At 45.8% G+C, this 26,667-nt stretch overlaps 1 protein-coding gene across 2 annotated transcripts in view; it reads left to right on the top strand.

The window, feature by feature from the left end:
• Positions 1 to 26,667, top strand: part of AXIN1 (axin 1) — a 486,191-nt gene that overhangs the window by 226,572 nt on the left and 232,952 nt on the right. For both annotated transcript variants that reach the window (XM_069646773.1, XM_069646774.1), the window contains exon 8: positions 9,126 to 9,371. In XM_069646773.1, coding sequence (XP_069502874.1) covers positions 9,126 to 9,371 — 246 coding nt within the window. The remainder of the gene's footprint in view (positions 1 to 9,125; positions 9,372 to 26,667) is intronic.

The raw sequence follows: 26,667 nt of genomic DNA, 5'->3' as shown, positions 1-26,667 counted from the left end.
CTGTTCGGTTGGTGTGAAGACCTGTTCGTGGCAATGTCTTTCTCATCTTCGACCCCGCGTCCGGGCTTCGAGAACTGCGGGGACTGAGGGTCCAAGATGTCGGTCACGGACTCGCAAGACGCCTGCCTCTGGTGCCTCGGGGAGGCCCACGATACGGGCGACTGTGTCGACTGCCAGTCGCTCACTGCAAAGGCCTTGCGAGAACGCAAGAAGAAACTGTCGGTAGGTCGGGTGTCTAAGCCCCGGAAGTCTAGGTCTGCAGGGCTTTCGACCGATGACTCGAGGGGTGACTCTCCGCGTCGTCGTCGGAAGTCCGGTGGGTCTCCTTCCAGGAGTCGGTCTCGCCACTCCTCCACCTCTTCTAGGCATTCCAGGAAGCGCCGGCATAGGTCGCCTTCCCCGTCCTCTTCCGAGGACTCCGCCCGTCGGCGGGTCGCTTATCCCTCCATGCAAGCGACACCGGAGGAATGGGCTTTCTTCGGGGAGCAGATGCTAGCGATTCTGGAATCGCAGGGCACCGGTCCGTCTGCGCCTCCGAGTGGGGTCGGTCGGCACCGGTCGAGAGACACCGCCCGTATGCCTTCGGGCTCGGGTGGTCGGCACGGCTCGCGGGAGAGGTCCCGCTCGGACAAGGGTACCCTGAAGAAGAAGTTACTCTCTTACCTGGTAACGTTCTTTCGATGGGATGGTCCGACGACATATTCCATATCGCTCCCTCCCTACCTTCCCATCTACAGAATTTCTTATGCGATTGCAGCTTACGTTTCCGCAAGGCTTTGTGTGTCAGACTGGCAGAAGACTGGTGGCACACATTCTGGGGAAAAACTGCAACTGAGGCTACGGGCGTCGTGCATCCTACTTATCACATCGGATGACATCGGCCGTCAGAGGAGGTCCTCGAGGACGGCGCATTGACATCATTGACGCAGGATGCAGACGCCGAAAATGTTCTGAAGCAGCACAGCTGTGGTGATTGCTATCATAGATATGGAATACGTCGTCGGACCATCCCATCGAAAGAGCTTTACCAGGTAAGAGAGTAACTTGTTCTTCTAACTGTCACTCAAGAGTGACACCCACAATTTTTGGAAGACTAAGAACCTGAGGAAAACAAAAACCTAACACTGAACCTAGAAGAATTCTTCGACGACAAAGACGCACCTGTACCAACACCTCAACTAGAGATCGACCTTAAAGGAAACCCCAACACTGATCAGAAGAAGACCCCCCCCACAATAAAGCCCAAACCAAACCGCACCTCTAAACTCCAGTGCAATCTATTAAATGCAAGATCCATGTCAAAACATTCACCAGAGATCTTCGACCTTTTCGATGACAACCCATTGACCTCCTATTCATCACAGAAACATGGCTGGACGTCAACTACAAAATCACACTCCAAAGCTGCCTCCCAGCCAACTTCAAATGCCTTCAAATAAACAGGAAACTTAAAAAAGGAGGAGGTCTCGCGATAGCATTCAAAGAACACCTAAAAATAAAAACAGACAACCTGCTCAACATCAACAACTGTGAAACCATGGTCATACACCGATCAGCGAAGCCAAAAACCAACGTCACATTCATCCTGGTTTACAGACCACCGTCATATGATGCAACCTTCGTCAATAACTTCATAGAAGCCATCACCAGCATAGCCATCAAGCACGAACATCTAATTATCCTGGGGGATTTCAACATCTGGTTTGAAGCAAGTCACGCCAACTCCCAAAACTCACTGACCGGACAACTTACAACCATGAAACTACGACAGCTGGTCAAAGGAGCAACACACTCAGCAGGACACACCTTTGACGCAATCTTCGCCAGGAAAAACTTATCACCACGGCACCACCGATACAAATACTGTGGAGAAGAAACTGGAAAACCGTCAAAACAAGCAACCTGTTCAAACAACTGGAGACAACCAAACACTCAATTACAGAACTAGAGCTGGCTGACCTAGACAGGAAAGCGGAGCAGCTACACAAATGGATCACTGATACAATCGAAAAGATCGCCCAGGAAAAACCATTCGCCCCATCAAAAAAAGAGCAATGGCAAAATTGTTCACCCCACTACTAAGCACCATGAAAAAGGATAACAAGAAAATGGAGCTGGAATGGAGGAAAGAATAAAACCCAGAGAATTCTTTATTATTTTCCAGAAACCTATCCGAGCTTACAAGAAGGAAATACAAAAGGTGAAGAGAAGGCATTATGACGACAGAATCACCAATGCGACAAACTCATCCGAAATGTTCAACATCGTTAAAGAAATGAGAAACCCACCAGGCTGCAACAACATCCCAACCCCCTCAGAGAAACTTTGCAATGACCTGGCAGACCACTTCAAGAACAAAATCAACGACATCCGACAAATCATACAAAACAGACCAATCAACCATAACATCCAACCTACTGAACCCAACACAGAACCACAACACAAACTCCAACATTCCTGAAATATCAACAGGGGCTTTCGTCTTGCTGGTGAAACACAGCAAGAAATCAGGTTCACCCATGGATCCGTGCCCGCCTGACATCTACAAATCTATCCTCGCACAAGGGACACCAGCAGAATATTACAGAAACCTCCTAAATCCCTCACTAGCAACTGGAACCGTACCAAAAACATTCAAATCAGCATATATCAAACCACTCTTAAACACAAGTGGTGACGTAGAAAACCTCCACTACAATCCGATCTCAAACATTCCCACCCATCAAAACTCCTGGAAACCTACGTATGCAAATGAACCCAAGAACACGTAGAAAAACACCACCTGTTGGACCAAGCACAAGTCGGCTTCAGACCTGCAAGAGGAACAGAAACGGCACTAGTATCCATCTAGGAGGACCTAAAAACAAACGCGGACACAACCTCAGCCTTGATTCGGCTTGGCCTCGCCGTAGCCTTTGACACAGTTAGCCATGACACCCTAACCAAAAGATTAGAAGACATAGGCATAACACAGCACTACTCTGGATTAAATCTTTCCTAGCAGACAGAACAGAAACCGTTTGGTTAAAGCCCTTCAAATCCACACGAGTCCATGACTGTGGAGTACCACAAGGGTCCTCACTATCACCACTGTACTTCAACATCTACCAAACTGCACTAATAAAAATCTTCAACAAATACAAAATTACATGCTACAACTATGCAGATGACACTCAAATCATCTACAAAATCGAAGACACTCAAGCCCCTCACTCAACCCTAATCGAGTGTCTAAAAGAAGTCTTTAATTGGATGAATGCCAACAACTTGAAAATTAACCCAGGAAAGACCGAAATCATGATTATATCCAAAAATCAAGAGAACAACACCTATATTCCATGGACAACGGAAATGGGAGCTGCACCAACTCCAACTAAGGTAGTAAACAATCTGGGAGTCTTGATGGACAACACCCTAACCTTAGAACCACAAATAAATGCAATAATCAAGAAATGCTTCTTCCTCCTTCACACGGCAAGAAGAATCTTACCTTTCCTCTCCTTCACCCACAAAACACTCACAATTGTTGCCCTCATCATGTCAAGAATCGACTATGCAAAGAGCCTCTATCTCGGGATACCAGAATACCTCCTGAAGAAACTACAACGCATCCAAAATGCAGCAGCCAGACTCCTCCTCAAACTATCCAGAAGAGACCACATCACTCCAGCCCTAAAACACTGCACTGGCTCCCAGTCAAACATCGCATCACCTTCAAAACAATGTGCATAACACACAGGGCCATCAGCAGACAAGGAGCTGAATTCCTGCAAAAGAAATTAACAATCTACAAGCCTACGAAACTCCTCAGATCAAGCAACAAAATTCATCTGGAAGAATAACCATACCTTAAGAAAAAACTTGGGGGCTCCTCCTTCTCCCACTTAGCCGCAAAAACCTGAAACAACATCCCGAAAGAAATGAGAAACACCAAAGACCACCTACAATTCAGAAAATTACTAAAAACCTGGCTCTTCAACATCACAGATTCAAACTGAAAAACCAAACCATCAAACGGGAAACACAATGAAAAGATTGACCAATCTAGGACGACAATGACAACATCTAGAACCAAATAAAGAGACACGCTGAGGACCGAATCCAGCATCCCTAGCCAACTCCCAGTAAACAACCTTCACCCACTCGATAAATGCTACTATAGATCATACATGTATAAAGTTGGCTGAACGTTAGCACTTGCCACTAACTAAGCTGTGGATATTGGCAGGGGCATGGTCCGACGAGAGTTGTGAATGAAGGCAGACGCCGCCCCTGGACATAATTGTAAGCGTTAGCGTTGCCACATTCCAAAGGGAGTAAAAACGGTAACATGAACAAGCAACCGAATAAGATGATGAATGCCGAGCAGCCCCAACACATGGAGGGAGTAAACCCGGCTTACCGATGCCACCCTCCTACTAGACTAAATTGGGAATGCTTTCTGGGTTAGACTGCAAGGGACGCACAAACTCCTGCCCGCCCTGCATACAAACAGGGGCCACGTAGGCGGCCGGTACCCAACTTGAGCAAGGTTATGCATATGAACGGATGCCATATGGGAAGGGGGCCGTGAGTGTTGCACAGCCCTGATCTGGACATAGACACAGAGACGCCCACACACCCCACCTAATTAGAAATACAGAAATGTAGCGCCTCACCTGAAGACAGCAATGCCAATTAACCAACCCACTAACAACTTCACCATCTACATACACCTCTCATACTCTAACCAAAACACAACCACAAACCTACAAGACAACAATCCGCACAAACTTCACTACACTGCAACAACAAAACAAAGCACACAGCAAACATACACCCACACAACAGCACACAATGTCTTCTGACCGTATAATACCCCAAGCCCAGCCAACGGAATTCCGGGCTGAGGCCGCCAACAGCACATCACTGCTCGCCCAAACCCCCTTTTTTTCAGAGCCGCCAGAGCGCCAGGGGACCACTCCGTTGGTGATAGTGTGCGGTACAAATATCCATTAACATTAACATAAGTCATACATAAGGTACTTCTATAGCTGGGAAGGATCTAACCTGGATTTCATTGTGAGGTTAACAAAGTATATGGGGTTTACTTACCCTGAGTTAGCTGTGTGCGATCCCAAAAATAAGTTGCAACAGTTACTGCTTATCTCAATCTGTTTCACTGATTTCAATAGCACCTGTAATTGAATATTACATCCTTAGGTTTTGCACATCTAGTATAACTTTGTGTTATCACAAAAGTAGTTATTGTTTTTTACTGTACCTGGAATAAGTGTTCCACTATTCACACGTATATTGTCCAGTTGACTGATTATGTGATTTGTACAGAGTCACTGAACAACTGTAGGATCTACCACCCTTGCATTACTGAATTGAATTGTGAAAGTAATCATTTGTTTTTTACCCCCCAAGAATAGGTGTGATCTATACTGAATGTGTATGAAAAGGATTGACTTCCCTAGAACTACTGTTAGCTGTTCCAAATAAAGTTTATACTTTGGTCTGTGTACCTTCAAGTATAGAGTTGTGTTTTTATAATTGGGATTACATATAAAGGTGTGATAGTACTCATTTACCCCTAGATTTATCTGGGCCTACGTGTATTTAAATAAATCATTTATTTTTACAACACATATTGTTTCAGTGTTTCTTTGGACCATTTGTGTTGCAATTTCATTTGTACTGATTCTACAGCCCTCTCTCGCTCCTAAGATCAGCCTGGCTGCTCTGTCTATGCTACCATGAACTCAGGTTGTGCAGCCTTATACTAAGAGTGGAGGCTTGTACTGCCTCATTTGAATGGTTTTACTAAACCCTTAGTTGGACTTCAGAAAAACTGTCCTAACCCTAAGTAAAGTTAATTTTGCTTTACTATTCTTGGGAACAGTAGTTCACCCAAGAAAAGGTATTTAAACCTTATGAGAAATCCAAAGGATTTCTCTGTGACACTGCACTGAAGGTGCTTTGTGTCACCATTCAAAAAGTAGATGCCTATGGAGTTTGTCAGGAAATACATTATCCAAAATACATGAGAGAGTGAGAAAAAGGGCTCACTCATTCCAGGGTTAAAATTAAAAAGTTCTAAGGCTCCAGCAAAAGCTGGGGGTATCTAAGGTTGAAGGGAATTTGCACAGAAATGGGAATTCTCCCTAACACTCATAAAAAGAGTAAAAGATTGTGTGTGTAGAAAAAGGTTCCTGCTCACTGAGGTATAGGGATACATGATCTACCAGTCCAGCAAAAAGTTCTGGGGTTGTCATAGGTCAGGAAGATTTATCATGCATATGAAAATCTTGACTAACAACTGCCACAAACATGAAACACCTGTGTTGAGAAGCTGTGATGCTGGAAATGCATTAGAGGGACAGGGTCTCCGTATCCTTGTCCTTTACTGCTTTTTATCGTGTGGTCTGTCGTGTTTTTCCACGTAGGAGTTCATGTGGGACTCCTGGAGGTGCAGCTCGCACTCGTTTGGTTTGGTGAACAGACCCGTGGGATACCCTTATGGCACCCATGGGTAGGGGTACAACCCTGTGCTCCTAGTGTATGTTTTTGGGCACCTGTGTGTGACCCACAGAGCAGGGTACAGGCTGGTGGCAGCTCCGTGCTGAAATGACTGGTGCCCTGAGCGGCCTCCATTTTGGGATGCCCAGGCCCTGTCATTAGAATCGGTAGATTCCTGATGGAGACAAAATGGCCCCCATGGCCTCTTGCCTTCCATCACCTGTTACCTTGATCTTCCCGAAGTCCCGGGAAGCCCTGCCCCTGTCCCTTCCTCCTGACTGGCCGTTGGGTGGAAGTTCCGGATATGGTAGTATGGGGAAGTGCCGACCAGACTGGCTGGAGCCTTCTCAACGACCGACTGTTGTGGGTACGCCTGTGGGTGAGACCTGGGTGAATGGAGTGTGTGACGAATATGCATTCTATGTTGTGGCTGTCTAGTATCTGGTGTTTGACACAGTAGTTGAGACAGCCCTGCCCGAAACCGGTATGAATGCAGCTTGGAGTGTTGAATGGCTCGGTACTTGTCCCAATACGCATAACTTGTTGTGAGTGCCTGGAGAGAAGTGAATGGCCTGAATGCACCGTGTGCCTGATTGGCTGGCTGCCTGCATGAATGCCCGAAGTCGTGATTGGATGCTTGAGTGTGACCCAGCGGAATGAATGGGAGATCAACAGTATATCTGGAGACCTCTCACTGCTAGGTATCGTGTTTGGAAGCTGAAATCCACTACAACTAGTAATTGAAGCTTAACCTTGAGCCCTGCTGGACGAGGAGAATTGCTGTTGCTCTACTTCACAATCTGAAAGCTTCTGTGCCTTCAAGGACTGACCCAGAGAGGACCTGGTAAGGCGCCCTCTTCCCAAGCTACGAGGGACCATCGTGCGCAGCTGATCTTTGCCTAAGCTCCCTGGTAGACAGACCTTCGACAGGCTGCCGACCCGATACAGGGATTGCTGCGGAAGTCCAAGGAGAAGCGCCCGGACTGCTTTCCACCACTGTCGCTGACCGCCGTCACCGACTGGAGCTGCTTTGCTCCCGTTGCCTAAGAACTTCACTGATCCAAGGATGCTTTCGTCCGCATCGTCGCCGCTGTATCCTGCTGGAGAAGGCCTGACCGTCGACGCGCCGAGGAGCATCCACCGGTGGGTTTCCTGCCACCCTAAAACCACAGACACGGCGATGACTCGACACCCTTGCTGGGCCACAGTTCTTCAACTCTTTGCGGTCCAGAACTATTGACCTCTAGGTGCCCCCGCATGCCTCTTCCTTGCAGGAGGTTTACGTTTCCCCGTCAACGAGCACCGCTAGGAACGACGCGGCCACTTCACCGTCGTAGCTCAACCTGTTCTCCGTCGGACGTTCGACGACCCGTGACTCCTGCCTGAAAGGGAGGACACTCGAGAAGGGCCGTCGATTTCCCGACACGGAACGCTACAATGCCAAGGTACTTTGGGATTGCACAACTATTGGAAAGTCTAATGGGAACAATATATGGACTGGTCTTTTATCTTTCTTCTACAGGTTCCCCAGGTGGGGGGGGGATCTCCACACAGAACTGTGTTTAACGGTAGTTACCAGTATTCTGCCAATTGCTCAACCATCTTGATTTCCTGCCTCTCTCTACTGCTGGTTTCCTCTTTATTTTGATCTGTGTGTCATTCTGACTGTATGCACTTTAATGAGGTCTAATAATTTTAGTGGTACCATTTTAAAATTGCATATATTTACCATTGTTGATTTTTGCGTGCAAAGTGAGTCATCGTGATAGCGTACACCACTTCCAATATTAATTATATAAAGGCTGTGTTTTGATCGATACAGTGTGTGGACATTCCTTTGTGGGTGCTTGGGGACTACACTGAACTTAAGAACCAGCTCGCATCACCTCTTCAGAAGCTAGGCCTTGATTGCTCGACTACGTCTACCAATACTAGAGAATCTTGGCAGGGGTCTCTGTGTCTCTCCTCTACCATATAGAGAGCGGAAGTACAGACCCCCCCCCCCCCTCCGGTCTTTACAGAGGCATCATTTTAAAGTTTCAAAAAATTCCAAAGCCATATGACCATTTCAGACCGAACCTAGGCTTCTAAACACAGCACTGCACAAGAGCAGATTAAGAGGATCTTCACATCCATAGCATGTTTATTTTCTTTGCTATTAAGAAAGCATAGTAGTGTACATCTTCTGCTGCCATTTAAAGCTGGTTGCTTCCTCTTAAAAACAAATGTAGCCGGTGTGAAAAAGTTCTCTTTGCAATGGTAACTCATGGGCAAGTATAATTACAATGTTTAATGGTTTAACATCCTTTATTATAATGTGCTGCGTTAGCAAAAGTTGCTTTTTGTGCTGGATGTTTTTATTCTCTTTCTAAATAGATGTACTTCTGAAGATGCTTTGTGTTCCAGGCCTCAAACCTTGAAACAGTATAAGCTTTTTATTTATTCAGGACACATTGCAGATTGCTGGCTTCACTCATTTACCCAAAGTGGCTTGTGGTTGATCTGTTGAGGAATTGATTGTTAAGGCCTGATTTGCAGGTTGATTGACTCAGCATGAAATGCACAAAGGACTTTAACTTTTTATTTGTAAATTAATCTGTTGTCTTTTTATGTTATTGAAGGTCTTCAGGTGCTAAGAAGCCATTGCCTCAGGACATGTCCAGACCTCTCTCCATTGAACGGCCTGGCACAGTGCACCCTTGGGTCAGTGCCCAGCTTCGCAACGTGGTGCAGCCTTCCCATCCTTTCATCCAGGACCCAACAATGCCACCCAACCCTGCTCCCAACCCGCTCACGCAGCTAGAAGAAGCACGCCGACGGCTAGAAGAAGAGGAAAAGAAGGCTGCCAAACTGCCAGCCAAGCAAAGGTACCTGACACTACGTTCGTGCTACCGAGGTGGGGAATTTATGAAGGAGCCTTTGCAATACAGGGGATACCTTCTTTTCCTTGACCGTCAAATTTAAGTGGCTCTTATCAGCAGTACTAAAGGGTGGAATAGTTTGAGATTATCATAACTGGCTCCAAACACTGGTCTGTTGTTTCTAGATACAAGGAGGTGTATTTGTTACTCAGTCTACAACTGTCCTATAAATGCAATTGTACGTTTCCAATCATAAACAGCCTCCAGCCACTACATATGCCCTACCACAGATACACTTTGTCCAGGATGTGGTCTGTGTCAAGACAGTCCTAGCCCCCCACATCCGACCACAAACCCTGATTTGCACTGGAAACTGCTTATATATGTTAGGAGGGCTTTTCAACTGTGGATTAGCAAGGTTAGTGTTAGGCAAGATTGTGTGCAGTACCCTTGGGGAGACTACAACAACCTTGACTTCCTGGCAATAGGAACCCAACCTTTGGTATAAGTCTGTACTATGCAGGTTGGTAGTGTGGCTGAGCAGCCAGGCTTAGTGTTAGGGAGAATTCTCAAAAATGTGCTAATTCCCCTCCACCTTATAGACCCCCAGCAACTTTGCTGGATTTTGAGGACTTGATTTTTTTACCTGGAGAGAGTGTGACCCTTTTTCCCACTCTCTCGTATTTTTGTGTGAATTTTACCTCTGTGTTTCTTTTGGTTATGGAGTCTGACAAACTCCATAGGCATAATCTTTTTACATTGTGTCACACAGCACCTTCAGTGCAATGGCACAGGGAAGTCTTTTAGGTTTCCCAAGGTTTAAATTTAAATACCTTCTCTTGGATAAACTACTGTTTCCCAGAGCAGTAAAGTGAAATTGACTTTACTTAGCATTGTACTTGCTGGACCCAGCACACCCTATCTTACAATAGAGTGCTGGAGGGGTTACCTAGTATCCCCTGTGTCTAAATGCTCATGTAACATATTTTATGTTACCCTTTCCTTACAGAATGGCTGGTGGCAGTGGTTTCGTTTTGAACTACCAGAGTTTGCATTTACAGTGTGACTGACCAAGCCTGAAACACCTCAACCGAGTGCTGGACCCGAGATGCGATAAAAGTCCACAGTGGTATCCGAGAGACCACGGTGGTGCTGTTTGCTGAGACGCGAGGAGCTCAAACCGCAAAGTTCTGCTGAATTCAAGTTTGACCTTTGCTGCCGCCGACCTTCCCATTGTAGTGCAGGGTCCCCAGAAGTCCTCCCTCTTGTCCCCAGGACTGAGGCCCAGGAACAACAGGATCTGCAGAGTTACACAGGAACAGAAGCCAGCTTCAACCATTTCTTCTAACCAATGGTACTGTTAAACCTAAGAGGATTTACCTCTTGTTGTGTATCCTTATTTGTTCTCAGTTGAGACTTGGCTTGGTTGCTTTTGCAGAGTTGCTTGCAGCTTTGCCCCTCACAAGCCTCCCAGCTTGTGGCCCTACGGTGATTATTTATTTCTACAAAGACTTCTAAAACATTGTGCAAGACTTTTACTTACCTGAAATAAGTGCTTCAGCTCATCTAGACTTTTGCTCGATTAACATTGGCTGGCCTGGCTCCCTGAAAGACTCTTCTTACCTCTGACTCTGTGCTTTTCCTTTTCTCCAGGAAAGGGTTAATTTACTTTGCATTGGGGGAACAAAAGTACTTACCTGCTTCAGAATATTTGTTTAACCTTTGTTTTATTCTTAAACCCCTTTTCTTTGACACCAACTCAGCATTGCTCCAAATGTACCAATGATATATTAATGTCCACAGTGTTCTAGTTACTTAAGTCACCTCAGGGTGTAGAAACCATCTGTGTGCCATCTCAAATGGGTACTTTCTGATTTACAGAAACTAAGAGTGCGTATTTTGAAGTGGTTTTGTGTGTTGCTAAAATATTGCTCCCTTCTGAAGAAGGCTAATTAAACTCAAATTATTTAATCAAAAAAACATTTGAGTGTAAGAGTTTATTTGAATGCTCGTCACTGTGAAACTCTGTGTAAAAGCCCTACTGCTCACATTGACCCCTCTTGAGATAAGTGTTAGGCAAAGTCTGAATGCAGTACCCTCTGGGAACACTACAAACAACTATCACTCCAGGTATAGGCAACCCAACCTTTGGTATAAGCTTGTACTACACAGTCTTGGTGGCTTGTTGAGCAGCCAGGCGTATCTCAAGAGGGGAAATATGAGCTGTATTGGAGTTACCCAAAGATTCACAGTTATAGGTATTCAAATAAACTCTTATACTAAAGATTTCTTGCATAACAAATTAATAATATATTTATCAGTCAGTTATAAAGCCTTCTTCAGAAGGGAGCATTAGAATCGTAACACACAAATATACTTCAATACTGTACACTTTGAGTTTCTGAATCAGACAAGGCCCTTTTTGGGATGGACCACAGACACAACATACATACACAGGTGACTTCAGTAACAAGGGTGCTGGGGGCATTAATACCTTACTGTTGGCATTCAGAATACTCTTTAAAAGTTGTTAAAAGGCAAAGGTTATTAGAACACACGAGACCACAGATTTTGCAAAGCAGTGCAGATACTTTTAAGAGTTCACTAGAAGAGTCATTCATTTCAATAGGCTAAGCCAAAGTCAATGGGCAAAAGTCTTGGATAGGATAAAGCACTTCTGGTAAGTAATGAAAAAGTCTTTGCACAAGTTCTTAGGAGTCTTTGATGAAAAGTAGAATCAAAGGTAGGGCCACAAGCTAATTAGACTTTGAGTTGTGGAAGTTACAAGCACTTCTACAGCAAGAGGTAAGTTCTCTTAGACTTGTTTTACAATACCTTGGTAAAGAAGAAAAGGTGCAGCTGATGACTTCTGTTCCTGTGCAGCTGTGCAGATCTCACTGTTCCTGGGCCTCAGTCGTGGGGACAAGGAGGACGTCGGGGGACTCCTAAAATGCACTGGCACTGTCAAAACCTGCAACCGCCAAACTTCACTTTCAGTGGCTGTTTCGCGTTTCAGCTCCTTGCTGTACACCAAATAGCAACAAGCGCGGTTCCTGGCTGTCAAGGTGGACTGTCCTTGCTTCTGGGGTCCCGCACTCTGCTGAGGGGACTCAGGCTTGGTCAGTCCTGCTTCGTGGGAGTCCGGAGGATCTTCCAAAAGCTTTAGGCCAGCTTAAAAGTAATGCACACAATCTGGTGTCCCCCTCTCCCTGGCTATTCGGTTTCCTGCAGCAACTCTGAGGAAATTCAACCAGCTCCGAGATGGGTGTCCCACCAACTCAAAGGGAGAAGTTGTCCTTGCAGGGGCTTCTCTGTCGATGCAAACTTGGCAAGTAGTCACTGCAGCAGGGCTTCACCGGGCAAACCAACGGGCCAGGAGTTGCAGCAGGCGTCCTCTTCAAGCTCTTCTTCAGTTCCTTCGTCCAGTGGTCGACTCTGCCTTCCAAGCCAAAAGACTCGCCTTTTATTCAGTTCTCTCCCATTAATTCCAGCCTAGCTGTCACTCACCAAGCAGGGTGGCTGTCCTTTCCAGACAGTCAGTCAGTCAGCCAGCCATCACCACAGAGTGCATTTGGGTCTCCTAGGAGACTAAGCACAGGGAGTTTCGGGCACCTCCCTCACTTTCTGCCTACCCAGACACTGACGCCAGAGGCGGTCTTCAATCCTGAAGCCTGCCAAAAGCATAGAAACAAAGGGACCAAACCTAGTTTGGCGCGCAGAGACGAACACTAGAAGGACCTTTCCAAAAAGAAATGGCTAAAAAAGAAGACCAGGACCTGTTTAAACAAAGGGCCTTAAGGCGCCATCTTGAAAAACATAGCTCCTGTGATTTTTAGTTACCGGTGTTCGCCTCTGGGAAAAATCATGGTAGTTTGTTCTAAAACCACTCCCACCAGCCATTTCGATAGAAAAGGGTAGCATTTGACTGCTACATGAGTTTCTAGACACAGGGGATACTAGGTAACCCCTGCAGCACTCTATTGGAAGATAGTGTGTGCTGGGTCTAGGAATTTAAAAAGACTAGTAAAGTCAATTTAACCTCTGGGAAACACTAGTGTATACCAGAGAAGGTATTTAAACCTTTGGGAAGTCTAAGACATCGCTGTGTCACTGCACTGAAGGTGCTGTGTGACACACATGAAAAGATGATGCCTATAGAGTTATCTAAAACTCCATAATCAAAGAACACAAGAGTAAAATACACATCAAAATACATGAGTGGGAAAAAAGGCTCACACTTTTTCCAGGTAAAAACATCAAGTCCTCAAAATCCAGCAAAGTTGCTCGGGGTCTGTGAGGTGAAGGGAATTAGCACATGTATGAGAATTCTTCCTAACGGGTACCCAATGGGTTACTCGCATATCTGCTAAATTCTATAATGATAAACCATCCACGATTGTAGACCATTCTCCTGAGCCCTTGGCCCTTACCCCTGAGCCGCAGGATATTGATGGACGCCATATTAAAACTTAAGTCATCTAATGCCCCATTCCCAAATGGCCTGGCAAACGTAGTGTTAAAGAAAGATCTGACCAACTGGTCCCAGGTTTTGCTAATCCTTTACTCACAAGTCTGTAGACTACACATTAGTCTGACTTCATGGCAGCGATCAGTACTTATTCTGGTGCACAAAAAGGGGGACCGGGCCAAAGTTACCAATTATCGCCTTTTATCCATGTTAGACTTAACTGGAAAGATCTTTGCGTCACTAGTACTGAGGGAGCTGCAATCCTGGGCAACCACTAATAAGATTCTCAATGTCGCACAGACTGTTTTACGACCTGGCTCAGGCACTTTTCATAACATCAGAGTCCTGGATCAGCTCATTCAGACTACGCGTAGTAGAAGGGACGCTACGTTATACATTGCGTTTGTTGATTTCAGAAGTGCCTGTGGCCAGGTCAACCGGGAAACTCTATGGGCTAAGCTTAGAGACTTGAAGTGCCCAGCCTGGCTTATACACATTCTAGTTCTCTTGCATAATAACAATTCTGTCAGAGTAAGACTTGACAACGAGGGGGGGGGATCTCAGACTCCATATATATTTAAACATGGGTGTTAAGCAAGGGTGTGTGGCTGCCCCTATGTTGTACAACTTATACATTGCAGACCTTCTCCCCCGTATGTCTGCAAAATCCAACTGCCCTCCAAATGTAGGAGATACACCCGTGGTGGGCATGTTGCACACCGACGATTTGGTGTGATTTGATCAGACCATCTCTGGCATGAAGAGCATGCTTAACAAGTTGACCATATATGCCTCCCAACTGGGCTTAACCATCAGTCTGGAGAAAACGAGTGTAATCCTGGTCTCCAGAAACACTGTCAATAGGACTAGGATGGGATACCTTTATTGGTACCATAGACTACGTCTTATCCTACTCCTAACTTGGCCTTAAGTTTGACGCCTGGCAGGATTATGGTCCGATAACCCATAAAACTAGGCGTGCCAAGCTTCTTACCCTAAAAGCGTGCAGGTTTGCCAGAGGGTATGCAGTATACAGTATGCCGGGGATCATTAAGTTATATCCGCAATGCTTTGTTCGAGCCCTCCTGTATGGTCTTGAGGCATTAGCCATTCATGATCTTACTTGGCCAAACAGGCTTGAAGGACACTATTGGCGCTCAGTATTGGGTCTGAGTCTTTCCTGCTTAATGGCATATCTCCGACTAGAGCTGGGATTAACTTGGTTAAGGGCCATGGCACTCCAGGCCAGGGGATGCCTTTACTTAAAATCTTGCTCTGACCAGCCTGCAAATTGCTGGCAGTGGCAGGGCAGAACTACAATACTGAAAGGGTATTCAGAGGCCTGAATTAGCAGTCTCTGAATGAAATGCTCTTCACAGAGATTGGCTGGTCTTTTGAGCACAACAGACATAGACCTTACCTTTGAGAAGAAGTTTAACAAGTGGGATTGGGTATGAAGCAGTATCACACATAGTCCATTGATACAGAAAAATCCAATCATACCTGCTTTTGTGTCCCGCCCTGCACGTGAGACTTTTTCTGTTGAAATTACATATCAACCTACTGCCTGTTCTGACAATTACGGGACCTCGCTTAAAGCTAGACATTGAAGACGGGCATTGCCGTGTTTGCAGCATATTAGGTAACCTGGAATCGGCTCAACACGTTCTTACACGGTGTCCTAAATTGGGGCCACTGTACATGTGCAACTTTGGCTGCCATATACATAGCTACGAGGACATTTTAGCAGACTCCTTTTGGGATTATTCTTTAAATACCAACACCATTGCCATGCAAACGGCTCTATTTCGGGCATGTACATTTTTGAGATTTATAGGGTATGGGCCACGTTGGGTTATATCATTTCCAGTAGTATTATGAACTGATTGAAGAATTTATGAATTATGAATTGATGACTTGATGAATTGAGGAAACACTCAGCCTTGATATCATTTGAAATAGTCTGGAAAATTGGAAAATCGGACATTTGTGAATATCCATTTGATTCTTACTCTGTGATGAACTGCAGAGTTGTATTGTGTGTTTCTTTTCTTGTGTCTTATGTCCTGCACTGTATCTTATGACCATTTAGCTTATTTTATACCTTTTACTTTGTCTTGTATGTTATTCTGTATTATATATGATTAAGTCTGTGTAGAGTTAATTTTGAGCTAAATCACAATAAACTTATTATTTAGCACACCTAGAGTAACCAAAAATCCTTTGCATGTTAGTATGGTGCAAAACAAAAAGTGTACCCCATTGTGTTGTAATGTAAACTGCATTGCACAATGATAAGTTAACACACGTGATACAAAGGCACCAAAAGTAGTAACACAGTTACACGACTAAAGAAAACAATGTTTCCCAGTACGGACAGCCTGACGGACATGTCAGTTTCCCCATAGCATATGAGCAAAAGCCAGTGTAGTGAAGCTTAAAGGAATAGTGCGCTCAAAAATGTTATTGTCCCGAGTGTTCGGGCATGTGGTTTTAAGCAAACTATGATCGATCTTAAAAATATTTCTTATGCACCTTAGCTTAGTTTTCCTCGCTTTTACACATGCAAAATCAACGAGCGGGGCGCAGCCATCTTGTGCTAATCTTATACGTTAATCCATCACCCCAAATTTAAGTGCCCTCGAAGCACTAAATCATATCACCCGCCCCTGAAGCTGACATCACTAGACACGTACAGCCCATTTCACAACGCAAATGCACGTCTCGTGTCAATGTTCTCTGTGTGCCAGCAAGTATAAACAGACCGCTTCTCATGAGACAACATCAGAGTTGCTTTTTCAATCGTTTCACTGTCATTGTTTTGTGTAGGCTGTGACTTGTTTCTGCTCTGTTCAGCTATCTTCGTTGCACGGAGCCCCTGCGAACAGATACTTATACTAGCATTACTATTGATTTAAATGTTGTTGTATAATGGCAACAATACAGCCCTACCAGTACGAGCCAGAGTATTCTGAGGCGGAATTACTTGATGGAGAAAGATGCAGAAACAGTGGTGCATTGGATGACAGTTGGGAAGACGAATCACTGGATCCTGAACCAGAGCCTAGTCACATGGAAGACGTTTCCACCTGGTGTACCTGCAATCGGTGCGAGGTCATGCCAATCGAGGAGGAGAACTGCTGCTGCCAAGAGAACTCTGGATGCTTGGCCTACATACCGGAAGAAGAGACACACCACCGCTATGCGTTACCGAGCTGCATGACTTCAGGGCAGCCTGCCTCACAAGGTCTGTGTTGAGGATTATGATGGTGCTTATGCATGAACTTCGCGCAACATTTTGCCTCCGCAATCCAAATAACGAGTAAGTGTACTCTAGATGTGGTGTCATTTTGACCACTGAGGCCACTAACATTTCCTGTTTGTCTCCTATATTGTCGTAACTTTGATCTATCACTGCCAAATGAATGTAGTCTGCCAATTGAATACATTTCTCGCACTTTGGGGAAATCAGAGTGTACATCTTATGTGTCTTTCACGTTCAACTAAGAAGCAATATTTCGAATGGATTGTGTCCTCCCACGTGTTCCTCATCTTAAATATACGTATCATCAGCTTTGCTGCTTCGGAAAAAAAAATGTCTACACCAGAGCGTGCTGTGCTCGATGTCGTGGCGTCGATGTCCCTCGAGGGCTGCCGTAGAGAGTCAACGTCATCCGTAGTATAAATAGCGTGAGCCGCGCCCGTTGGTTTCAGTTCCGTTTTTCTGAAAGCTTTTGCTTTGTGTGTATGAAAAAGGCGCTTCAGTCTTTCGAGATATCTTCATCATCTAATCATTCTACTCCTAAAACTGGCTTTAAAAAAAGGCCAGAATTGCGGTAAGAAAATGTTCATAACTGATCCCCATCGAGTCTGCCTCTGGTGGCTGGGTCCCGACCATCGAGATGACGACTCCGGTTCCTGTCAAGCTATGAGGGGTAAAGCTCTCGAGGAACGACGAGGTAAATTGGCGGTGTGGGAGGAATCTTTAAAGGCCTCTTCAAAGAAAAATAAAGACTCTGCAGAGTCTAGGGAAGCGTCCCGGCATAAGTCGAAGAAGTCTAGATCGAGGATCGGTCAAGAAAATCTGCATCATCTTCGAAGAAGGCGAAGAAGAGATGTCACTGATCTCCCTCTTAGACTTCTTCTTTGTCTTCTGATACAGGTGTTATCACTTGTCCATCTAAGCATGATTCCCCTATAAAATGGGAGGCTTTTAGAGCCTCAATGATGTAAATCTTCGAGAATGCGGCCCGACCCCCTTGAAGGAATCATGTGAAGACCATGCCCTAGCTCATTCTATGGATGACAGAGGAAGGTCAGAGACTAGACGCTCTAATTCTGGCAAGAAATTGTCGAAGGTGTCGTCGAGAGAAACCTCTCTGGTACCTCATAAAAAGAGCAAGTCAGGCCTATCGGTGCATAAACCGAAGGCGACACCAGACAAAATGGCGTTGGGGTCCAAACCTTCATCGACACCTCTGTCGAAGACTTACGTGACACCAGTGTCAAAGTCTCTGTCGACCCCTTCCTCGACGGCAACTCTATCTAAAGCACCTTCGACCTTATCGAAGCCAGCTTCGACAATATCGACGCCTTTGTCGAGGACAACATTGATTCCGGCACCATTATCGACGTTGTTGGCAAATCGGTCGATGCCCTCACAAACCAAGGGTACAATGTATACCCATGTACCAAGAAAATACTTTTTCATGTCTGTGGCCTTTATTTATGAGGAAGAACAATGCTAGGAGGAGGAGACTTCCCCTTTTGGGGTGAGATATGGTACACACATTTTTCCTGAGGAACTAATTGACCCTCAGTCAAAAATGGCTGACCTCTACGACTGTCTCCAAACAGCTAGTGGTATAGACACTTCGACTGAATTGGAATTTGACAAACCTGCCCCTGCTGATCTAGCATATAGAAATATTATGAATAGGGTGGTGAAGTTCATGGGTTAGAACAAAAATTCACCCACCTACGAACAGGATGACATGACGGACATACTCGGTCAAGGTCCTCAAATGGATCCTGTTCTTCCTTTCATACAGCACTTCAGAGGAAGGTTATGTCCGCATGGGAAACACCAGAATCTGGACCGGCGGTAAACAGAAATTTTGCTAGGAAATATAGACCTCATCCTCTGATCCAGACTATTTAACTAAGCATCCTACACCTGAAAGCTTAGTGGTCCTGGCAGCTACATCCACCCGACAATCTGCATACCCCTCTATTCCCCCAGATAGGGATAAGAGAATTGATGCCTAGTCTCGCAAGATCCTTTCTTCACGCAGTATGGCTTTAAAGTCAACAAAAGTGACTTGCACCCTTGCAAGGTTTATATACACCCTGTGGGACTGTATTAGTGTGGCAGCTGACCACATTCCTGAGGGGGAGGAACAAGGCAGCTTCCTGGCAAGTTTAAAAGATGGAAATGAAGCTTTGGGGGAATGCCTCTAGTCAGAGCTGGACACTGCTGACAGGACCAACAGGTCCATGGCTTCTAGCACAGTGATAAGCAGGTTTGCGTGGCTAAGAAAGTCAGGCTTTGCACTGGATGTACAGGCCAGACCTCTCAATATGCCATTTGACGGCTTGAGGTTGTTCGGCAACAAGGCGGATGAAAGTTTGGAGAAGCTGCAGACCCCTAAGGCGGCAGCTAAGTCACTTAGCGCCTCCATACGTCAACCTCAGCAACACTCCTACTCGGGCTCATCTTCCTGCTGGGGTCGTCCTTTTCGTTTTTATTCCTCATTTGGAAGGGGAAGAGGACAGGCTAGTCAAAGAGGACTGTTAGGCAATGTTTGTATGCAGTACCCTTTGGGAACACTGCAACAACTTTGACTACAAGTAATAGGAAACCCAACCTTTGGTATAAGCTTGTACTACACAGTTTGGTAGCGTGTTGAGCAGCCATGCTTATCTCAAGAGTGGTCATTGTGAGCTGTAGGGGAGTTACACAGAGATTCACAGTGACAAAGATTCAAATAAACACTTCAACACAAGGTTTCTTGAATAAACAAGTATTAATTTATTTATCAGTCGGTTAGAATAAGCCTTCTTCAGAAGGGAGCAATGTAACAGTAACACTGAAATATACTTAATAAAATCCACACTCTTAATGTTTCTAAATCAGTAAGTACCCTTTTGGGATGGCCCACAGACACAACCTACACCCTCAGATGACTTCAATTGCTAGGGTGCTCCGGACATTAATATATCACTGTTGCATTTAGAATCATGTTGGAATAAGTCAAAGGAAGAGGTTAATAGAACATACAAGAGACCACACATTTTCTTAAGCAGGCAAATACTTTCAGATCCTCCAATAAAAGTCATTCAGTAAAGAAGGCTAAGCCAACGTCAATAGGCAAAAGTCTATATGAGCTGAAGCACTTCTTTTCATATAAGTAGAAAAAGTCTTTGCACAATGTTTTAGAAGTCTTTGAAGAAAAGAAGACTCAAATGGGCCACAAGCTGTTAGACTTGTGAAAGGTAGAAGATGCAAGCAACTGTACCACAATAGGTAAGTTCTCTTTAGACTTTACAGTACTTTGTATTGAAGAAAAAGTGCAGCAGGTGACTTCTGTTCCTGTGCAGCTCTGCAGATCTCACTGTTCCTGGGCCTCAGTCCTGAGGAAAAGAGGGAGGACTTCTAGGGACTCCTGCACTGCAATGGGACGGTCACTGCTTGCAACCGGCAATCTTTACAACAAGTGGCACTTCAGTGTTTCAGCTCCTTGAGACTACCGCACATAGCAACACCATGTTTCTGGCTGTCGAGATGGACTTTCCTTGCTTCTGGGGTCGAGCACTCTGTTGAGGTGGCTCAGGCTCGGTCAGTCCTGCATCCTGGGAGTCCGGAGGATCTTCCTGGAGCTCCTGGCCAACTTAAAAGCAACGCACACAATCTGGTGTTCCTCTCCCTGGCTATTCGGTATCCAGCAGCAACTCTGTGGAAATTCAACCAGCTCAGAGAAGATGTCCAGGTGGCTTACTTTGAAGTTGATTGGTCCCACCAACTCAAGGGGAGAAGTCATCCTTGCAGGGGCTTCTCTGTCGATACGAATTTGGAGTTTCAGCACAGTAGCAGGGATTCACCGGGCAAACCAACGGTCCAGGACTTGCAGCAGGCGTCCTCTTCAAGTTCTTCTTCGGTTCCTTCGTCCAGAGGTCGACTCTGCCTTCCAAGCCAAAAGCCTCGCCTTTTATTCAGTTCTCTCCCATTCATTCCAGTATAGCCGTCAGTCACCCAGCAGGGTGGCTGTCCTTGCCGGACAGTCAGCCGGCCAATCATCACAGAGTGCATTTTTTGTCTATAGGAGACTAAGCACAGGGAGTTTCGGGCACTTCGCTCACTTCCTGCCCACCCCAGACACCCTGGAGCCAGAGGCGGGCTTCACTTGTGAATCCCGCCAAAGGCAAAGCAAACAATGGGACCAAACCTTGTTTGGCGCGCAGAGTAAATCTCAAGAAGGACCTTTCCACAAAGAAATGGTGAAAAAAGACGACCAGGGCCATTTTGACGAAAATTGCACCCTTGGGTGCAGCTGCTAACGCAGCCCGCGGTAAATGCACACCACAGTAGTTAAAAGTAAACCACTGCCACCAGCCATTCATTGAGGAAAATGTAACATATAAATGTTACATGAGAAGCTAGACAAAGAGGATACTAAGTAACCCCTCCAGCACCCTATTGTAAGATGGTGTGTGCTGGGTCTGGATAGTTACAATGTAAGTAAAGTCTATTTCACTTTACTGCTCTGGGAAACAGTAGTTTATCCCAGAGCAGGTATTTAAACATTTGGAAATCTGAAAGACTTCCCTATGTGACTGCACTGAAGGTGCTGTGAGACACAATGTAAAAGATGATGCCTTTGGAGTTTGTCAGATTCCACAACCAAAAGAGAAACAGAGTTCAAAATCACATTAAAATACATGAGAGAGTGGGGAAAAAGGGTCTCACTCTCTCCAGGTTAAATAAATCAAGTAAAGTCCTCAAAATCCAGCAAAGTTTCTGGTGGTCTAAAGGTGGAGGGAATTAGCACATTTCTGAGAATTCTCCCTAACAAGGACAAAGAAAATATCTTCGTGTTGGACGTGGAAAGGGTGCTAGATCCGCCCCAGCAGCGGCAACTGTCCCCTAAGCCACTTCTAAACCACTGTGAGGCCTTGACCCACAAGTCCCCAGTGGGAGGCAGGATCTCTCAGCATCTGAACAAATGGTAGGGTATTACTTCATATGCTTGGGCACTGGAAACAGTGGCTCAAGGTTACTGCCTTCCTTTTCAGAAAAGGCCTCTGGACCATCCACCGGTATACAACTCTGTCAAAATTCCAGCTCCGCTCCTGTTGCAGGAAATGTTAACCCTGCTAGAGAAAGGTGCAATAGAACATGTACCTGTAGCGGAGAGGAACAAGGGTTGGTATTCCCCATACTTTCTCATGCCAAAGAAGGACTGAGGATTGAGACCCATCTTGGACTGAAGAAACATGAACAAGTTCCTCAGGAATGACAAGTTCAAGATGGTAACCCTTTCTCTGATCCTTCAGGCTCTCCAACTCCAAGACTGGTTGGTATCATTGGACCTTCAGGATGCTTACTTTCCTATGCCAATCCTTCTCAAGCACAGGAAGTACCTGGGGTTCGTGTTTGGCAGTTCTCACTATCAGTTTTGAGTTCCGCCATTAGGGCTGACTGACCTCCGCCCCAAGGGTTTTCACCAAGCTGATGGCGGTAGTGGCAACGAGTCTCAGGGGAGGGGGGGGATTCACATCTACCCTTACCTGGATGATTGGTTAATCAGGGCACGTTCATCAGAAACATTTGAGCATGACCTACCACTTCTTACAAAGACTGGGCTTCTCCCTCAATTACAAGAAGTCACATATGATGCCATTCCAAAGACTCCAATTCATTGGAGCAGTCCTGGATACTTCCTCTGGGAAAGCCTCGCCTTCCGAGGCGAGAGCTAATCACATTCTGCAGATGGTAACAAAGTTCCAGAATGCCCAGCATCTGCCGGCATTCAATTTTCTGAGGTTTCTGGGCCTCATGGCATCCTGCATTTTTCTTGTACCAGAGGCCAGATTGAGAATGAGATCCCTTCAATGGGCCCTCAGGACTCTATGGTCCCAATTCTTGGAGAATATGTCAGACTTTTGCAAGTTCCGGCTGGAGTGGCTCAAGATCTTCTATGGTGGGCTTGCAAGGACAATATTCTCGAGGGAGAATCTTTTTGGCAAACATGGCCGGAGATAACAGTAGTGACGGACGCTTGACTCACAGGGTGGTGAGCTCACACCAATGATCAGCAGTCGTTGGTCTCCATCCTGATAAAGACGGACAACACAGTGGCCATGTATTATCTCATCAAGAAAGGAGGTGTAGGGTCCCTACTACTGTGCAGAGAGGCAATTGTCAGAATGTACCCAAGTATTAACTGAAAAGGATACAATACTCAAAAGGATACAGGAGGTAGGGTCTTCCGGATCCCTGTTCACACGATTTGATAGTTGTGAAGTCAATTGAAGACCTTCCAAATGATACAACCCTCTGGCTGATAAAACAGGCAGAGCGATGGATCACTGGAAAGGGCGTGGGTAAGGTATAGAAAGCCAGCCTAGAACAAATTAAAGTATCATGAATAACTGCTCCAACCTGAGTATGATGAATTAGATAATGACAGGAATGTTCACACTGACCTTTAGTTTAGGGTAGAAGAATCCAGAAGTCTCTTGATGAAAAATGAAAGTAGAACAAACGGCAAGGAAGGGAAAATTAGTAAGGGAGACTTATCCCGAACGGAACGAGGCTCACGCTAGATACGGGTTGAATTCACCACAGGATAGCGTCCAAAAGTTCAGTTCAATGTCACCTTCCAATAATCCTTGAAAAGCTTCCTTCCCACGTAAAGTAATGTCTAAATGTAGGGATCAATCCTTCTGTTAATCTCACAGATGCAGGAGTTAGAAATAGCGCTCTTTTTGAGGAAAAAACAAAGTACACGCGGTTATAAACAGCCGCACTGAAAATAACGTGTGCGTGTGGATACACGCGGGCAGGATTCACGCAGTCTTGGCAGCTGCGCTTGAAGACAGAGTGCGCGTGTGGATTTACACGCGGGCAGGATTCACGCAGTCTTGGCAGTCGCGTGTGAAGACAACGTGCGCGTGTGGATTTACACGCGAGCAGGATTCACGCAGTCTTGGCAGTCGCGTGTGAAGACAACGTGCGCGTGTGGATTTACACGCGGGCAGGATTCACGCAGTCTTGGCAGTCGCGTGTGAAGACAACGTGCGCGTGTGGATTTACACGCGGGCAGGATTTACGCAGTCTTGGCCAGCCGCACTTGAAGACAGAGTGCGCGTGTGGAATTACACGCGGGCGGTGTTCCCGCAGTCCGGAACAGCCGCGTTTAATGACAACGTGCGCGTGTGGGATTACACGCGGGCAGGATTCACGCAGTCTGGGCCAGCCACGCTTGAAGACAGAGAGTGCGTGTGGATTTACACGCGGGCAGGATTTACGCAGTCCGGGCCAGCCGCGTATGAAAACAGAGTGTACGTGTGGATGTACACGCGGGCGGGATTCCCGCAATCAGGACCAGCCACGCTTGAAGACAAAGAACGCGTGTGAATTATCACGACCTGTAGGAATAGCTCCAGGAATCAGCGTGCGGCGGAACACACGCTATAGAAGGTCCATAAGTAGCTGTAGAAATATGCCAGGATGCAGATCAGAGGTTCAGCTACACAACGCCAATAGATTCGATCAGAAGCAGCGAGTGAAATTTCTACGCTGCTTAAATACGTAATACCGTAGTTCACGTGACGAAGCAAAAGTCACGTGATGTTAGCGACGTGCGAAGTGCAAACGTCGTTTTCCCGGTAACGTATCGAATAACCTCCATTTGGAATAGAACGGTCTAGCTGTTCTACGAGCGTAGCGTCCAGCATGCATGACAGTGCCATCCCCCAAAGGGGCAACCTCTCCCCTTCTTGTGTGAAAGCGCTTCAATAAAGCAGGAGCATGAATATTAGAAAGAGGTTCCCAGGACCTATCTTCGGGACCATAGCCCTTCCAATCCACCAGATAATAAGGTCTACCAGAACGAAGTTTCATATCTAGTATGTCTTGTACCTCGTATTCATCTGAACCCCGCACAGAAATAGCAACAGGCCGTACAGGCAGTCTAGTAGCTTCAGAAAACGGCTTAATGAGTGACACGTGGAATACAGGATGCACTCGCCATCGTTGTGGCAAAGCCAGACGCACAGCAGCAGGATTAAGTACTTGGAGCACTACATACGGACCAATGTATTTAGGCAACAATTTCCTTTTGCCTGGAATTCTTAAGTTCTTAGTGGACAGCCAGGCTTTCATACCAGCCTTATAGATAGGTGCGGGTACTCTATGAGCATCGGCATAGAACTTGTGACGTCGTTTAGCCCGCTCCAATTGCTGCTTCACATTTCTCTGTATTCTCTTCAGATCACGAAAAGTACGGCCTGCGGCAGGCGTGTCCAAGGATAGACCGGAATCCAGAGGTATTGATCGGGGGTGTTGTCCATAGAGAGCATAGAACGGTGAAGTGCTTATGGCACTATGATAAGAGTTGTTATAGGCGAATTCAGCCGCCGGCAGTACCGTGAGCCAATCCGATTGGTATTGCAAACACAGACACCGCAGATATTGTTCCATAGTGCAATTGACCCTTTCAGTCTGTCCGTCAGTTTGAGGATGATATGCACTGGACATTCTATCATCAATCAGTAATGCAGATGTTAAAGCTCTCCAAAAGCGGGATGCAAACTGTGAGCCCCTGTCTGTAATGATTACTGATGGTAGACCAAAGAAACGAAATATATGTTGGATGAATAGATCAGCCAGAACAGCAGCAGTTGGTAAACCAATACAGGGAATAAACAGAGCCAATTTAGTGAAATAATCCACTACGACCCATATGGTATCACATCCCTGATTTGGGGGGAGTTCTACCACAAAGTCCATAGATATCATGTCCCATGGTTTGTTAGGGACAGGTAGGGACTGGAGTAAGCCCACTGGTTTACCAGGAGTATTTTTACATTGGGTGCATATAGAACAAGAAGATACATATTCTATAACATCTTTTGCCATGGATGGCCACCAGCACCACCTTTTGAGCAGCTCCAGTGTTTTCTTCCGTCCAGGATGGGCTGCAATCAAGGAATCATGATTCCATTTGAGGGCTTTATTCCGCATTGAAGGTGTTGGTAGATAAAGTACTCCTTGTGTAAATGGTAAACCGTTATGTACGTCCAGATTCATATCCTGGACAACTTGTGGATGATTTTTTACCCACTCTTGTACTTCGGTTTTTAAGGATGGTTGAACCGAACAACTACATATCACATGGTCTGCCAACAGCTGAATCTGTACTTGTTTTTCTTCAAGCGCCTCTTCACTCATACGGGACAAGGCGTCCGACTTAACATGTTCTCGGGCAGGACGATAGGTGACCTGGAAATCGTATTGGGCAAAAAAGACATGCCATCTGGCCTGACGGGCCGTAAGGCATTTCATGGATTTGAATGCTTGGAGATTTCTATGGTCAGAGTACACCAACACCTGATGTTTGGCCCCAAGAAGATGATGACGCCATTCTCGGAAAGCATCCTTGATAGCCAGTAGTTCCCGCTCAGTGACGGTGTAGTTTCGTTCATATGAGGTAAGTTTGCGAGAGAAGAAAGCCACTGGGTGTTCCTCCTTGGTTTCTGTGCAAACTTGTGAGAGTACTGCACCAATAGCGACACTGGATGCATCCGCTTCAACTAGAAACCGGCGATCTG

This window comes from Ambystoma mexicanum, chromosome 2q (genome assembly GCF_040938575.1).
Source record: "Ambystoma mexicanum isolate Mex_15411 chromosome 2q, UKY_AmexF1_1, whole genome shotgun sequence".
Lineage (NCBI taxonomy): Eukaryota > Metazoa > Chordata > Amphibia > Caudata > Ambystomatidae > Ambystoma > Ambystoma mexicanum.
Note: the sequence above shows the minus strand (reverse complement) of the source record. Positions and strands in the feature narration are given on the sequence as shown.